General features: G+C 40.9%; 1 protein-coding gene across 2 annotated transcripts in view; it reads right to left on the bottom strand.

Annotated features, from left to right (window-relative positions):
- Nucleotides 1-15,675, bottom strand: part of Rme-8 (receptor mediated endocytosis 8) — a 113,074-nt gene that overhangs the window by 61,158 nt on the left and 36,241 nt on the right. Inside the window, exon 14 of one of the 2 annotated variants that reach the window (XM_067133196.1) lies at nucleotides 15,184-15,270. The exons of the other annotated variant lie outside the window; for it this stretch is intronic. Coding sequence (XP_066989297.1) covers nucleotides 15,184-15,270 — 87 coding nt within the window. The remainder of the gene's footprint in view (nucleotides 1-15,183; nucleotides 15,271-15,675) is intronic. 2 annotated transcript variants of the gene reach the window in all.

Below are 15,675 nucleotides of genomic sequence, written 5' to 3'. Positions count from 1 at the left end.
GGTGTGTGAAGCATGTACTAAAAAGGTACGAAAGAATGACAACGATGAAGTGGCAAGATCATGCCTGACTGTTGGTGAGACCTCATAATTTTAGGAAACAGATAAACTGTATAAAGCATGAATAAAGCTAATACTGTACTACTGTACGATGTGGAGACACACACAGACCATCCAGAAGTTTTAAAAAAGTGTGACTCGACATTCCAAGATCCATGGTAGGAATGCACTGAGGATCACATCACAATGAATGAGTTCTAAACAAATGCGGCATCCACAGGCTGGGACACAGAGGTCTCAAAGCCTAGAGAGTGGACGTGTGGAAAGAAGGGGTGTGGAGCCATTAGTCTGACGTGCCAAAAATTCACAACACGGAGGATACCGTGGAGAATTTTACATTTTATTCCAAAAAAATGAAAACGGGTAAACTACTCAAACTGTTCTTGATAATGATGAAACCTGACAATAGAAGACCTAAAAGTTCCATTGCGCATATGATTATCATAAATTTTCATAAATCTCAGGTTTTAAGCCTTCATAAATTTTATGTGTGATGAACCCAAATCTCATGTCTGCTTCCCCTCACCCCCAAAAATAAAAATAGTACTAACACCACTTAAATAGACAGGGTCTGTTTCATGTACTGGAAAGTGTACAAAAGAGTTTTTTGTAACTAATAACAATATTTTTAAGTATGGCAGTCCCCGTGTTACGACGGGGGTTCTGTTCAAGTGGCATGTGGTAAATCGGAAAATGCCGTAACTTGGAACATCAGCACCTATGGTGCTTACGGCGCTGTAATCTGAGTTACGGCGCCGTAACTTCGGAACATCAGCCATAACCCAGAACCTAATTTTTTATTAATATATTTAAAAAAGTGCCATAAGTTGGAGCCGCCATAACCCAGGGACTACCTTACAATCTACCTTTTACAGTTAGCATTTAGGTTGAATCTTGCAACAGTCATGACCTCTGTTGAAAAGATGGCAATAAGTTAAAGCCTTTTATTTCCAAGTTAGTGTGAGTGTGTGTGAGATGAGAGAGAGAGAGAGAGAGAGAGAGAGAGAGAGAGAGAGAGAGAGAGAGAGAGAGAGAGAGAGAGAGAGAGAGAGAGAGAGATATTTAAAATTTATCTTCAAAAGTTAAAACTATTCTAAGGACAAACTACTGTACCTGGATTATCACAGTACTCACTGCAGATGACAATTTGTCAAAAACCTACCAGGATTATCAAATCTAAATAATTGAACTATCATTCATAAAAATCATGGCCTTAACAACTTTCACATAAGATGAGGATGTTTTGTTCACTTAAATTTTTAAGATATTAATTTCTGATCTTTAAGCACTCCTTAATCACTGACAGCTTTACTTTTGTGCAAACAGCTTGCTAGTAGCACCCGTCCGTTAAATCGCGAAAAAGACCCGACAGTGCAAGCCCAGACTACAGGGTTCCGTTCCTAAGCTGCAACATAAGCCGTAAAATGGCGTAACCCAAGACATCGTCGAAAATCGTAAGAAAACCTTACTTTTAATCCTCTGGGCGCCTTGGAAATGACGTAACCTGCATTTTTATTTAACTTTTCACCAAAAAATCTCCAAATTTTGACCATTCTGCCATTTTGGAGCCATATTAAAGTTCTAGTCTTCTGTCGGCCTGGCAACGTAAACTTGGAACATGCGCGGTAACCCAGGGAAATAATTTTTGATGAATATATTTGAAGAGCGACGTAACCTTGGAACAACGTAAGCTGAGTCTGACGTAACTGGGGGACTGCCTGTAATGGTCAGATGCCTACAATGGCTGTCATTCTTCCACTCAGTTCCATTGTGTTCGCATGTATTCTGAGTTGCTGATCCAGGTTTAGCATCTTAGCATTTGTGTTATTTGCCATTCATTATCATTCACTCATTTCCTTAAATACCCATAAAAGTTGGGGTCTGTGTTGGCAGTTTGGTAATGACCAAAAATGGCTACTAATTTTTTTTTATTATTTCTTCTCTCAACATATGTAACTCTCCCTTCTTTTACTGTATTATACTGTAATCACCTGAAAAGGAGACCAGCTGGTCTTGAAACTGTAGTGAATTGAAATGTTTTAAACATTTACCAAAACACAATGAGATTTTAATTTATTCTTACAGCACGTGTGCATATTATATTTATTATTGGTTTACGGGTAACATCACATCAGTAAACTGTGAGAAGCAATGCGACATCTTGTATACCAGCTCAGAGAATGGCAGAGAGTTCATATTGAACTTTAAAGCAAACACTGATAAAAGGGCATGAGCCTCATGAGCCAGATCTTGAATTGGGAAAGGAGTCCTTGATATGTTCAGGTATGCCACAGAGATCAAGTCTTGAAGTTAGTAAGAGAAAGTATTCTTTGAGTCTGGCAGATATTGGTTATTCAGCCTTATCCTCTTCAAGATCTACCTGTCAAGAGGGATATGGGTCATTCATCCTCATTCCTTATGCTTAAGGCACACACACAGGAAGCATACTTCCCTGGTGGATCTGCCTTCATCCCTCATGTGGCCACTTAGCGGAGTGAGTCTGGGGTTACCAGTTATTACACAGCTCACTGCTTTACTGGGAAATATCAATCTGCTCTGGATCATACAACTTTTACTTGAACATCTGGAAACCAACCAAACTATTTGGGAATAGGGTCTACTTCTGCTCTTAACACCTTCCCATTTTTCATATGGCTTTTTATTGCTTCTCTTCATCCTCCCTCCTGGCTGTGATTCATGCTGTTTATGACTGATAAGTTTGTAATACAACAGAATTTAGAATTTAGGCCAGAGGTCAACTGCTGGGACCTGTCACGTCATTCAGCACTGAAATGGAAATTGATAGTAAGAAGACTTTAAAAGGTACAACATGGGGAAAAACTCACAGTCGCTCTGGGAAACAATTTTTAGAGAGGGTGGAAAGTCAGATGGCAGAAAATAAATATGAATGGGGACATAATAAAAGTAATGAAGTACGTTACAGCTAGGGGATAAAGGGGTGCTGCAAAGACCTCTAAGTAATGCCTACAGTGCACCACGTGAGGTGCACTAGCACTACTACCAACCTGCAGGGGATAGGTTTGTAATAATAAACTATGTCCATCTCCCTTTGCCAAACTCTTCACTCTCCAGCTTCAAACAAAGGAATGATGACCAATGGAGGCTTATGGTTAGTGGTTTTGGCTTGAGCGGACATTTTTTGGTAAGTTGGTGTGACAGGCAAGCTGTTTGCATACAAGTAAAGCTATTTATGATAACTGGGTTACTACGAAAGTTGTTTTTTTCTAAAATCTAATTTTACAAATTTTCTACATTTTGTACGAAAATATTAAAATTACAAGCATTCTATACAATATGCCTAATACTACCCTTATACTACCCTTGAATCATAAGACAAATAATGATATTTACTACTAAATTTCACTTACCCAGTCCTTGTAAAGCCAAAAGCAAAGAAAAAATATGACAAATACATTCAATATAAATGAAATAAAATAAAAATGACATTTTTATAATAAAATAAAGTTTTATATATAATTACCAAGTAATTACATAGCTCTAGTTTCCACTTAACAGCAGCTTAGATTCAAAATTTCGTGGGCAGCGCTTCAGTATACAGCAGTTTGTGTAGGTGATCAGCCCGTCCCACTAACGGAATATTGGAACGACCTAGCAACAATTCTCATTTGTTTTATGTCTTATGTCCATCAGAGGGGAGGAGGGTGGGCTCCAATTCTGTAATTACTTGGTAAGTATATATAAAACTTTATTTTATTATAAAAATGTCATTTTTATATAAGTAACTTACCAAGTAATTACACAGCTGAATCTCACATTGACAAGAGGTGGGATACATGGACATAGTATTCTACTCCAAAAACATTAAGTCATGTAATGAATTTGAAATAGAAAAGCTGCTAGCATTGAATACAAAGCTTGTCGTTCCTTATTAGTCAAGAGAGCCTGCAGTATAAAACTGCAACTGGCTGATGCCCAACTTAACCTGTAGTGGCGTGGCAGCAGAGCCAAGGGTTGCCTCTACTTAAGTGGGGGGCTTTGTAGTGAAGGAGTACTCCGTTGGCTACCAAAGCATCTGTAGAAATTATGCAGCTAAGGATTTATCCAATAGCTAGCAAAACTTTAATAGGTGCCCTTGCCCTGGGCGCAGTACCAACGTAAGAACAACCAGATACAGTCACCTACACTAAAATAAACACCACAAGCCATCCACTCAGAGTGGTGGGTGCTCCAGGCTCCTAAAAAACTCTATACCTCACCAGAAGGTGACCTCACAGACCTTACAGTTCAGAGAGAGTAGGAGAAAATCTTATGCTTCCTCCTGCCATACCATGCCAATCACTATCCTGTGGTACTGCAGAATTTACACGCTAATTAGCTGGCGCCAGTCTGGAGTTGGCGCCAGGAGAGCTGTGGAAGCTCACGGATTGGTATAAATATCACTGGTGCCAGACTGTAGCTGGCGCCAAGCGAGCTGGGCGTCAGCTGAGCTGCTTGAAGATCACGAAAACCTTAAGCTCTAAAGTTGGCGCCAGACTGTAGCTGGTGCCAGGCAAGCTGAGCACCAGGGGAGCCCAAAGCTCTGAGGGTTCTATAGCTGGGGCCAGACTTGTACCTGGTGCCAGGTGAGCTGGCTGCCAGGCAAGCTAGCAGCTCGAGGCTCTGAAAGCTCTAAAGCTGGTGACAGACTGTAGCTGGCACTCAAAGAGCTGGGTGCCATCAGGGCTAGAAATTCAGGTTTCACTTCTGAAGATAGTGAGATGTGAAGGACGATTATACTTCCAGTAGGTTGATGCAGAATGGAAGTAATGGCCATGTGTGCCTGCGAGACGTGAAGGACGATATGCTTCCAGTAGGCTGATGCCAAATGGAAGTAAGGGACATATGTGCCTGAAAGCTGAAAGCTAAAGACGTAGGGGCTGCTCAGATAACCTTAACTTTCACTAAAAGAAGGCGCAAAGTTATTCTTCTGAATCTGAGTGTTTCAGAAATTCTCTTAAGGAAGAAGGACAATGCGATCTTAATCCAAGAGAGAGGGGTCCTTGACCAAACATCATTGGACAAGAGAGCCCTCTAGGTTATCAAGTCCTGTTCATGAAAATACCTAAAAAACTCCAATTGGACAGAGAGCTCATTCTTTCCCTCACAGTTGGTGAGCGCTCCTGGGTGCTTGGAGCATGTGCTGGCGCCAGGTTGTAGCTGGTGTCAGGTGAGCTGGGCACCATGGGCACCAGGCAAGTTAGGAATTCAGGAACTGGCCAAAGCTCCTGGAAGCCAAGCATGTCTGTTAAGCTCTAAGGAAGAAAGAATGGATCCAGGTCTCGGATGGATCCTTGTTCTTGGCTAAAATCAAAGGAAAAAATGAAGATAATACACCTCTCGCTTCCTAGCTGGGTGTGAAAAAGGCTTGCGAGGTCTTTGAGATGAAGATGAAAGACCCAGGTCTCTGTGCTTAACCAGAGATAAGCGTAGATCGGTACCTATTCAAGGAAAGCGAGAGAACCTAGATCTTCTCAGAAACAAAGAGGTAATCTGCAGCAGGGTCAGAGGTGTCTAAAAAGAAGAGACGAAGAGTCTGAGACCATCTTTGGAAGACGACCACTAAGTCTGGGAGACGGAGGAAGAGGGAGACTTCTGAATCTTGTAATAGTCTTTGCAATGCGTCTTAAAGACTCTTCGAAAGACAATCCTATGGAAGTCAGGCGCCTGTGTGGGCAAGAGCTGACACCCATGGTAGTATCTGAGGCTAGGTTGTTTGAGAAGACAGTTTTCATGGCTTCCTCGACCACATAGAAGGTTCCTTGAAGAGGCAAATAGGTCTAAGGTTGGCTTGCTTCACACAGTAAAGAGATTCTGACAACTCAGGGGATCGAAAGGCCATGATGGGAAGGACAAGCTTCTGACGGCCCAGTACGTCCTTCGATGCCCTGAAATAATCAAATGACTAAAAGACTTGATTGATCTGTCAACAGAGGAAGAACTCTGCTCATTGGTCGAGAGGAAACGCTGGATCCAGCTTCCCTGCTTAAGTAGATGTGTTAGGACTGAGGTCTAATCCAAACACACTACCACAGAGCTAGGGTCAAGCAGTACTAGGGCCAAAAGAGAAACTGTTATCTCTCCAAAGTATAAGTAAGGTTCCGTTCTTCTTGGGGACCAAGTCCTGGACATCTTCCCAGTTTTCATTTGGGCTCCTTTGACCTAGATCTGAGGTGCTTAGAAGACTAGAACCAACCTCAGCAGAAGAAGGAATTCCCTTGCACAAGTCATGTTCAGAGGGCCACCACTGGAAATCTGACTAAAGAAACCTGGGCTAAGGAACAAGAAGGAGGTGCCCGATTGTGTTTCCCTGTCCTGGTAAAGGTTACTGTCAAAAGCCTCCGAGCCCCTTTTCTTCGAAGATAATGAAGTCAGTCAACATGTAAAGACTGAAGTAATGCCCAGACAAAAGGGGGAAGTCAAATGCAGGAAGACCTAGTAATCGGGAGGTCGAAGCAAAGACTCCCGATTGGGAAGCCTTGTCCCGAAAGGCGGAACTAAAAAACTCTTTGGGGTTCGGACGGGGACCTGGAAGGGTGCTCCCTGCATATCCAAGCTCCTATCCAATCGCCCTGGAGAATGGGTGGAAGAACTAACTGGATTGTCTCCCTCTTGACCTCCATCTACTGTCTAAGAGAGAGAAATGAAGAACTGTGTCAGGCAGCCCACTGTCAGGAGCAGAGTTCAAGAAAAAAATGTCGAGCGCTCTGAAACTAGTCGGAACGTCATCATTTGGGAGCGATAACCCGTTGCAACTGTGTGAATCTCACAGTAGAAGAGATCACCAGAGATCTCCTCCTAGAGAATACAAAACAAGAACGGAAAAAACTCTTCCAAGTCTGTACATGACAGAGCATGGAAACAATCGAAGGTGCTGAGCCTCTGGCGCTGGGTGTTCTGACACGGGATACTAGACTTTTGGTGGATGGTGTAACAGGCCCAACGTGTTACTAAGTTGGTGCTGAATGGTCTCCAACGAAGCAAAGGAGCGGATGAAACCGACGTAGAAAAGTGAAGAGGTAGCATCCGTACTCCCGAGTGAGGTGTCAGATAACTGACAGCTGGCTCGAAATGGACAGGACGAGGAGTGGACATAGGACACAGGTGGCCATGCAAACATGAGCTCAGACACTGGGCACTCGGGAGTTGGGAGCTTGGACCTCAGACACTCAGAACCTGGGAGCTCGGAAGTTGGGAGCTCTGAACTCGGGGGCTTGGAACTCAGGAGTTCAGAACTCTGGAGCTCGGAACTCGGGAGTTCAGAACTTGCAAGCTCGGAATTCGGGAGTTCAGAATTTGCAAGCTCAGAACTCGGGAGTTTGGAACTTGGGCGCCTGGAACTCGGGAACTTGGAGCCCAGAAGTTCAGAACTCGGAAGCTCAGAACTCGGGATTTGGGGGCTCAGGAGTTGGAAGCTTGGAATTCGGGAGTTCAGAAATCGGAACTCGGGAGTTCGGAACTTGGGCGCTTGGAACTCGGAACTCGGGAGCTCAGAACTCGGAATCTGGGAGCTCGGAAGTTGGAAGCTCGGAACTCGGAACTAGGTAGCTTGGAGCTTGGGCGCTCGGAACTTGGGCGCTTGGAACTTGGGCGCTCGGAACTTGGACGCTCTCTGACTGTCCAGATTTGGGGAGCAATGACGGCAACCACTGATGCAATAAAACTGGGAAATATATCTTTACAATGGCTGAGATAAATCTGAAAAAACGCCATTGGCATCACTAGTCTACACTTTGATCCATAACTAACCACACTGGGATCCAGAAAGTGTCAATGGAGCCTCTTGTCCACACTGGAATCCTAATCTTCTTCACACTGGGATCCGTAAACCGAAAAAATGTCATCGACGCCACTACGGCCAAGGTAAGCACATCTTCATGGACGCCTTTTCATTGGCTGTCCGTCGAGACCTGTGGACAACAGGCTCGACTGAGGGGTAACTATCTGCGGGCAAAACCCTTTCGGACTCACATGGACCACAGTATGCCTCCTCCCAGGTTTGCAGGGGAGTTTGACAGGGACTGGGTTTATGAAATCTGAAAGGGCTGAATAGTTACCTCCTCCACTACACATCCAACAAGACGCCCTTCCAATGGCTGTCTGCTGTTACCTGGGACTGCAACAGGCTCGACTGAGGGGGCAACAACCTGTGTGAAACCCCCCGACCTCCCTTGGACTTTCAGTTTGCCTCCTCCCAGGTTTGCAAGGGGAGTTTGACAGGGACCGTCTGTCTAGGAGCATCGGGGGATGAATAGTCACCTCCTCCACTGCAGTACACTTCACTATAACAAGGTTAACATCTGTTAACCAAGACACAAGACTGGCAAAGGTATGGAAAGGGAAGCAAGGGAGCCAGGTGCGGGAGCATGTCGTAAGACGGCTAGTAGGAGAGAATTGGCACCAGGGCGCTGGCACCGAGCGCATGAGAGAGGATGTTGGGGCCAAGCTGGCGCCCGAGATCGGTGCCAGCAAGGTTCTTAGCTTGAACTGGTTCTCCGCTGCCAAGAGTGTCAACTCGTAGCCACCAACAAAAACCCCCAATTCTCTCCTTACTACTTTCTGCCTAGCACTCTGAGTTCTGCAAAGGAAGGTGTGACGGTTATGTCAAAAATTTATTTACTGGAGGCTTCCAGGAAGCATAGGTCCGGTGAATAATTTAGAATTGAAAAAGTTACAGGTTTAATGAAATGGCAAAATACCCAAGAACTACTTTCAAGGCAATTATCGGTGGCTTGCGTGACGCATATGGCTGATAAACAAATCATAAATTGACAAAATTATGGGCTAATGAAAGATAGTAATGCAATGTCGTAGCATATGAAAATTAATTTAAGGCAAAAACATTATCAGCGTCTCGCCAGTAACCTATGGTTGGTAAACAGTTCATGAATTGCAAAAGCTAATGCCTAATGAAAAGGCGTAACATATGCCAATTACTTTATAATGGAATGCCGTAACATTTGAGAATTACTTTAGGCAAAACTATTATCTACAGCTCGCTAATATATTAAGGCCGTGAAACAATTCATAAATTGCAAAGGTTATGGCCTAATGAAAGGCCTAACATACACCAATTGTTTTATAATAGAGTCTAGGCCAATTACTTTGTAATAGAGTGTCATAACACTCGAGAATTACTTTCAAAAACAAAACTATTATCAGCGGCTCGCTAGTTGTTTATAGCCAGAAAACAATTCATAAATTGCCAAAGTTATGGCTTACTGAAAATGCATAGCATACAGTTTACTTTTATAATGGAATGTCGTAACATCCGAGAATTACTTTTAATGCAAAACTATTATCGACGCAGCCAGAAGCCTAACTGGTAAACAAACCATCAATGCAAATGGCGTTGTTTACCGGTGGCTCAATGATGACTGAATCAATGTAAAACAAAACAAGAAAAAACTCATCCTGAAAGATTTCAGCTTGAAGGCTACAATATACAATATACACGTTCCAGTGATTGATTTAAAGAATCCTCCATCGGAATCTGATAAAATATCCGGAAAATAATGAATATGCTACCGCCAGACCAGGTGTTGCCACCACGGATGGCAGGAAATAAAATGAGAATTGTTTGCTAGGTCGTTCCAATATTCCGTTAGTGGGATGGGCTGATCACCTACACAAACTATACTGAAGCGCTACCCGCGAAATTTTGAATCTAAGCTGCCGTTAAGTGGAAACTGTAGCTATGTAATTACTTGGTAAGTTACTTATACAAAAATGTTATATATATATATTTTATATATATATATATATAATATAGTACTGTATACACAAATTAAGTTATTTTGTATGCTGTATATTTTTTAGTTTCACAGAATGCTTTTGTTGGAAATAACCTGAGCTTATGTATTTACGGAGCATGCTTCAGTTCTGAAATCCGAAAAAAACCAAAAACAAATGTGTGACTCTGCCCTTGTGGCCTCTCAAGAACTAATGGTGGCTGACTCAAAAAAGTCCCTGATCATGGGAGTCGCCAGGCCACAGAGCTCTGGCTTTATGAGGTTGGACTGTATAGCCCAGGCTACATGTAGACCTATGCTACAAAGTGTTTCAATCAAAAGATTTTCTGTCATTACGCAAATATAAAAAGTAATCTCTCGATTTTATGGATCTTCACTATCTGGACCTTGACAAATCCAACACAACCTGACCAAGGATTAAATATATATAATATATATATAAATTACAAAAATTTTGGAAAAACCACTCTCAGAGGGTTGGCAATGCTGCATGGCCTAAGAAGATGTTGGTAACACTGCCTACACTCATGAAGAGACTGAGAAAGGGTTTGGGGGTGTTGGAGGCCTGGTAAAAGTTCCAATGGAGTGCAGGTCCTGAATGCCATAAGAGGGGAGCAGCCGTAAGACTGTTTACAAGAAAACTCACCCAGAGAAACGGTTGTTTAGGAAGGTGGGTGGAGCAGGGAAGGGTTTCCTTGCCTTGGAGGAGGTTGGGAATGCAGTGTGGGATGGATGGAGAGGGGTAGGCAGGCGTTTGACTTCTTTGAGTTTTTTTTTTGTTTTATGGTTTTTACATTTATGCTTCTTCCATTAAAGGATATGTACAGTACTGTACTGTAACTTATAATGAAATACATTAGGTACAAAGAAGAGAGAGAGAGAGAGAGAGAGAGAGAGAGAGAGCGCATTCATAGTCATATCAAATCGACTTTGTGTTGAGAACTGACTTCATGAATATAGTGCATTATATAGAAATAAGAAACGACTTCAAATGATATTAAAACTATCTGCATTTTTATCATCACATGCACATTGCACACACAAACGCACTTACACAGACGCACCCTAATCATGTTTAGGGGATGAAATTTTAAGGGTCAACATGAAGCTCTCTCTCTCTCTTTCTATGCCCTATCTCTTCCTTTGTTTTTTAATGTCACAGTTCAGTAACATATTTAATTTGTTTTACTCATTTTGCCATATTATGGAAATGGCGTTAGTGTAAAACCCCACGTTTACATCATTAGTACATATGGCATTTCTTACTGATGACTGTTCAAAGCAAAATCATTTTAAGAACACTACTCAGAAGTAGTTGATTGTTTTCTGTTTTATTGGAATTAATGATTTTTCCTTTCATCTCGTAATATCACAGAAGATTAACTTCTATGCCTGTGTGTATGCATGTGAGTGTGTTTACATCTACATGTGGTTTTCATCAATGTTGACATCACCACCTCTAAATAGCATGTGCATTCGTATGTATAAATAAAGGCAATGCCACAAAGGAAAGTGAAACAGCAGAGTGGTGCTGGGCCTTTCGACTTACTGTCTGCTAAGCAAAGGACAGTAAGTCGAAAGGCCTAGCACCACTCCGTCATTTCACTTTCCTTTGTGGCATTCCCCTTATTTACACATTCATCATGTTCCATATTTTTGCAATTCAGTTATACACTCATATGTATTTTGTTTCTTTGCAGTATCATGCGTTGCCATTTTTTAATTTTGCTTTCCTTGATTTACAGTGCAGTATTTCATTGCAAGTATTTCATTAGCATGCATATCATAAAAAAAGAATACCTGTATTTCATCACTGTTGATATTTCATCTCTAATTAACGTAAAAATATTTAAAATGCGAATCTGTAGATGATGGCGACTCATTGTGCTGTTTATAACTGAAGTCTTAGTGCCACCAACTTCATCAACACCAGCAAATGAGTGTGCATATATGTATGTACCCTATGCAAACAACTGCATTTATCTTTTGGGTTGTAAAAATATAAAAATGAGAAAATACAGTAAAAAACCAATCTTTTGGGTTGTAAAAATATAAAAATGAGAAAATACATTAATAAAATAAATGAAAACAGCATAAATTATAATAAAAACAAACGAAAGAATATGTTACCTAAGTTGCTGCTCCCTCTAACTTATACCATATCTTCTTTTTTTCTTTGCTTTGTTAAATTACAGTACTATACATATCGTTTGATAAAATGTGGAAGAATGATAAGCATAAAAACACAAAACAAAACAGCTCTAGCCAATCAGATGTCTACCTAGCCATCTTCACCCATCCAACACTGCATCCCCACACACTCCCAGCCAGGGAAACCGCTTCCCAGCTCCACCCACCTTCCAAAACAACCCCTTTCTCTGAGTTCTACACAGTTTTACTGGCCCTCCTTGCCCATGGCACCCAGCCATCTGACCCACCACCCCACCTTGAAAACTTCTTCAGGCCTCTCCCACCCCCTAAAATCCCTTTCTCAGTCTGTTTGTGAGTGTAAGCAGTGTTACCAACATTTTCCTAAGGCCGCTCAGCATTGCCAATCACAGGAGAGCAGTTTTTTCAAATTGTTGAAATTTATATACATCATATAAATTTGGGCCTTGGTCCCTGGTCCAGGTGTGTTGGAGAATCCCAAGTTCCAGATTATCAAGGGAATACGTAATTTCATTACAATTTCATTCAAATACAAGAGAAAAGGTAATACAGCGGAAATATACCCAAAAATTACCTGAACTAGACTTGGGCAGCAGGACTGCCATGCAGCAAATTACCCTATAATAGGGTTCATTATACTTATGTTTTAGTATACTTGCATAAGCACAAACATAAAAATCACATTCTGATTTTAAGTCCAGTCTATTTGAAAGGTATGGTAAAACATATGATGGCTCAGTTACACTGGAAACTAAAGGGGCCAACAATTATAGGTTGAAATTAACTGCTTCGGCATACTCAAGTCTAGGGCATTTACTGGATTTTTCAGTTAAACACAAATTAAAATTTGTATTCTTCTGTCGGACTCGGATGTAGCTGATAAGAACGAAATCTGATAAGCTCAAGTTTCGTGAGACATTACTACATTATTACTTATTACTGTATTGAGATTATGCAGAAACAACGCCGAAAAACAAAGCAACATTAAACAAACTTAATTCCAAGAAAATAGTGGTACTGGGAAGTTTGTACTTGAGTGGGATACAGTACAAAAAGACTAACCTACATCCATCCCAAAAGGGTTAATATTCACGATATTTAGCTATAAAAAACCTTAATAGGAATAAGTTTTGCTTCTTCTGGTGTGCTATGTTTGTTAACAAGAGAAAGAGGAAGGTTAGGAGGTGCTATGTAGGTTTTTCCTTTGGCTTGGCTTTTAAGAGGAAATGGAAAGAAAAAAACTCAGATGACTTTAGGAATTTGGTCTGGAGCATTGCAGAATTACGTTTACACCAAAATGACAAATGTTTAATTAATTTGTATTTTTCATGTCACAAACAAGGTGGGTGACACCACCGATCCAAGCTTGATCTCATGACGCCTCGGTTATTCTTCCAACCCAGGGTAAAGTGACAGAGGGGTGGCTAGACGTGGGTGTTAAATGTCAAGACTGCAGGTTCGTTAGTTATAAAAAATATATTTGAATTAAAAATTTGTCATTTGAGCTTTTCAGTCGAGAAACATGCCAAGTGCCATTTTTAAAATATAATAAATTAAATTAAAAATACTTTGGCCCAGGATGGCGCTTGGCACGTTTCTCAATTGAAAGGCTCATTTGTTCATACACGGTGTATGCAGGAGAAATCTGCCTCGGGGAAAGAATCAGCTCCCAAGTTTGGTGTTGATTGCTACGCTGCCATTTTTAGAAATAATAAAGCTTTTCATCTTTCCTGAGCCCAGGTAAAAAGGGAGGGTTGGAATCAGGCAGGGCACCCATCCATAAAATATCCACCAGAGCAAATTATCAAATGAGATGTTGGAAGAGCTCATTTTAAACTTTAACCTGACTAAGGGTCAGGTTGCAAAGACACAGTAGTAGTAAGCCATGAAAAATGTATCAGTTTAAGTAGCCCACAACCAAATTCTTTTGATATCCATATGAGAGAGAGAGAGAGAGAGAGAGAGAGAGAGAGAGAGAGAGAGAGAGAGAGAGAGAGAGAGAGAGAGAGAGAGAGAGAGAGAGAGAGAGAATATGTTGGAATCATAAGATAGAGCAAAAATAAAATGAAGAACCTTTAAGCAGACCAAAACCAAATTCTTTTAATATCCATGAGAGAGAGAGAGAGAGAGAGAGAGAGAGAGAGAGAGAGAGAGAGAGAGAGAGAGAGAGAGAGAGAGAGAGATGCTGGAATAACAAAATACAAAGAAAAGTAAAATGAAGAATCTTTAAGCTCTGGAAATGAAGAGGAAAAATCTGGCAGCACAAGTTAATAATGAGTCCCCATAAATGAACTGTATTCCAGATGGAGCAATGGCCAAGTCAGTACTTTAAAAGGATGAATTAGTTATGTCAGAATTTGCAATTACTTGAATGCATCATGTAAGGAACATAGGAAGAATTTCCGTGTTAATTAACTTCAAATCATGCTACCAAATAAAATAGTTAACAGCCCCAAAACATTTTAAACCTAAAGAGAAATGTTTAAAATTTCTGAAGACACTCCATAAAAATAAAACATACTTCAACATTCACTCAGAAGAATTTTTTATGAGTTAGCATAAAATAAAAACAAAAAGAAGAAGAGATATAGGAAAGAATACATGGTAGATACCAATTAAAAAAAAAAACAATGTAAATAATTATTTAGTCACAAGCAAAAGAAATATAGTAAAAGTCTTTACTGACAGAATTTTCTAACAATCACTCAATAAAATGGATGCCGTCAAAAACTGCAAAATATCACTAGGTTAAAACAAAGAATGAAACTTTGCTATCACTAAACTTCAAGCAAACTGAACTGAATACAGAATTGGGGCCAAAGGCAAAGCACTGGGACCCATGAGGGCATTCAGCACTGAAACACAAATGACAGTAAAGGTTTGAAAGGTGTAACAGGAGGAAGACCTCAAAGCAGTTGCATTATGAGTCAGTTGTTAGGAGGGGGTTGAGGAAAGTAAGATGGAAGAAAGAGAATCTGAAAGGAGGTACAGTAAAAGGAACAAAAGGGGTTGCAGCTAGGGGCCGAAGACACGCTGCAAAGAACCTTAAGCAATGCCTGATGGCCATACCCCGCTATGGGGTAAACTTCAAATGCACCAGACAGCCCTGTAACTTCCCCAAGCTCAATCTCCAAATACCTCTTAAATAGTAACCAAACTTTCCCACAATAACAAAGAAACTACTTACATCAACATGCTTCTCCAGGTAAGCCTCGTAGTAAGCTTCCATTTGCTTGGCCCCTGACTGTAAATGCCTTTCCACAGCTTCAATTTTCTGTACAATCAAAGTAGGAGAATCTGGCTTACACAAGACACACACACATATCCACATAAAATACAAAAAGAGAGAAAAGCTCACAAAAACTGGACACTGACCAAGTAGCATATAAATTGGACATGCATTATTTAAAAATCAAATGAGATTTTTTATTTCATTATGTTATACAATCTACATTTTCTCAAATGCTCTGTTTCTAACCTCTTCTCCCAATACAATTTCCCAAGTAAGTGATCCTCTAATATTTTGCTGAGGCTGAATCATTGCTTATATCTCTTAACATCATAAAAGTACAGTGCAGTAATGTACAGTCGACCCCAACCACCCGCGAATAGCTAAAATCCGCAAATACTTAAAACCCCTCTAAAAATACTTAGAACTGCCTATTTTGATAGTTCAAAC

Source organism: Macrobrachium rosenbergii, chromosome 33 (genome assembly GCF_040412425.1).
Source record: "Macrobrachium rosenbergii isolate ZJJX-2024 chromosome 33, ASM4041242v1, whole genome shotgun sequence".
In the NCBI taxonomy this organism is placed as follows: domain Eukaryota; kingdom Metazoa; phylum Arthropoda; class Malacostraca; order Decapoda; family Palaemonidae; genus Macrobrachium; species Macrobrachium rosenbergii.
This window is presented reverse-complemented; position numbering and strand designations above follow the sequence as displayed.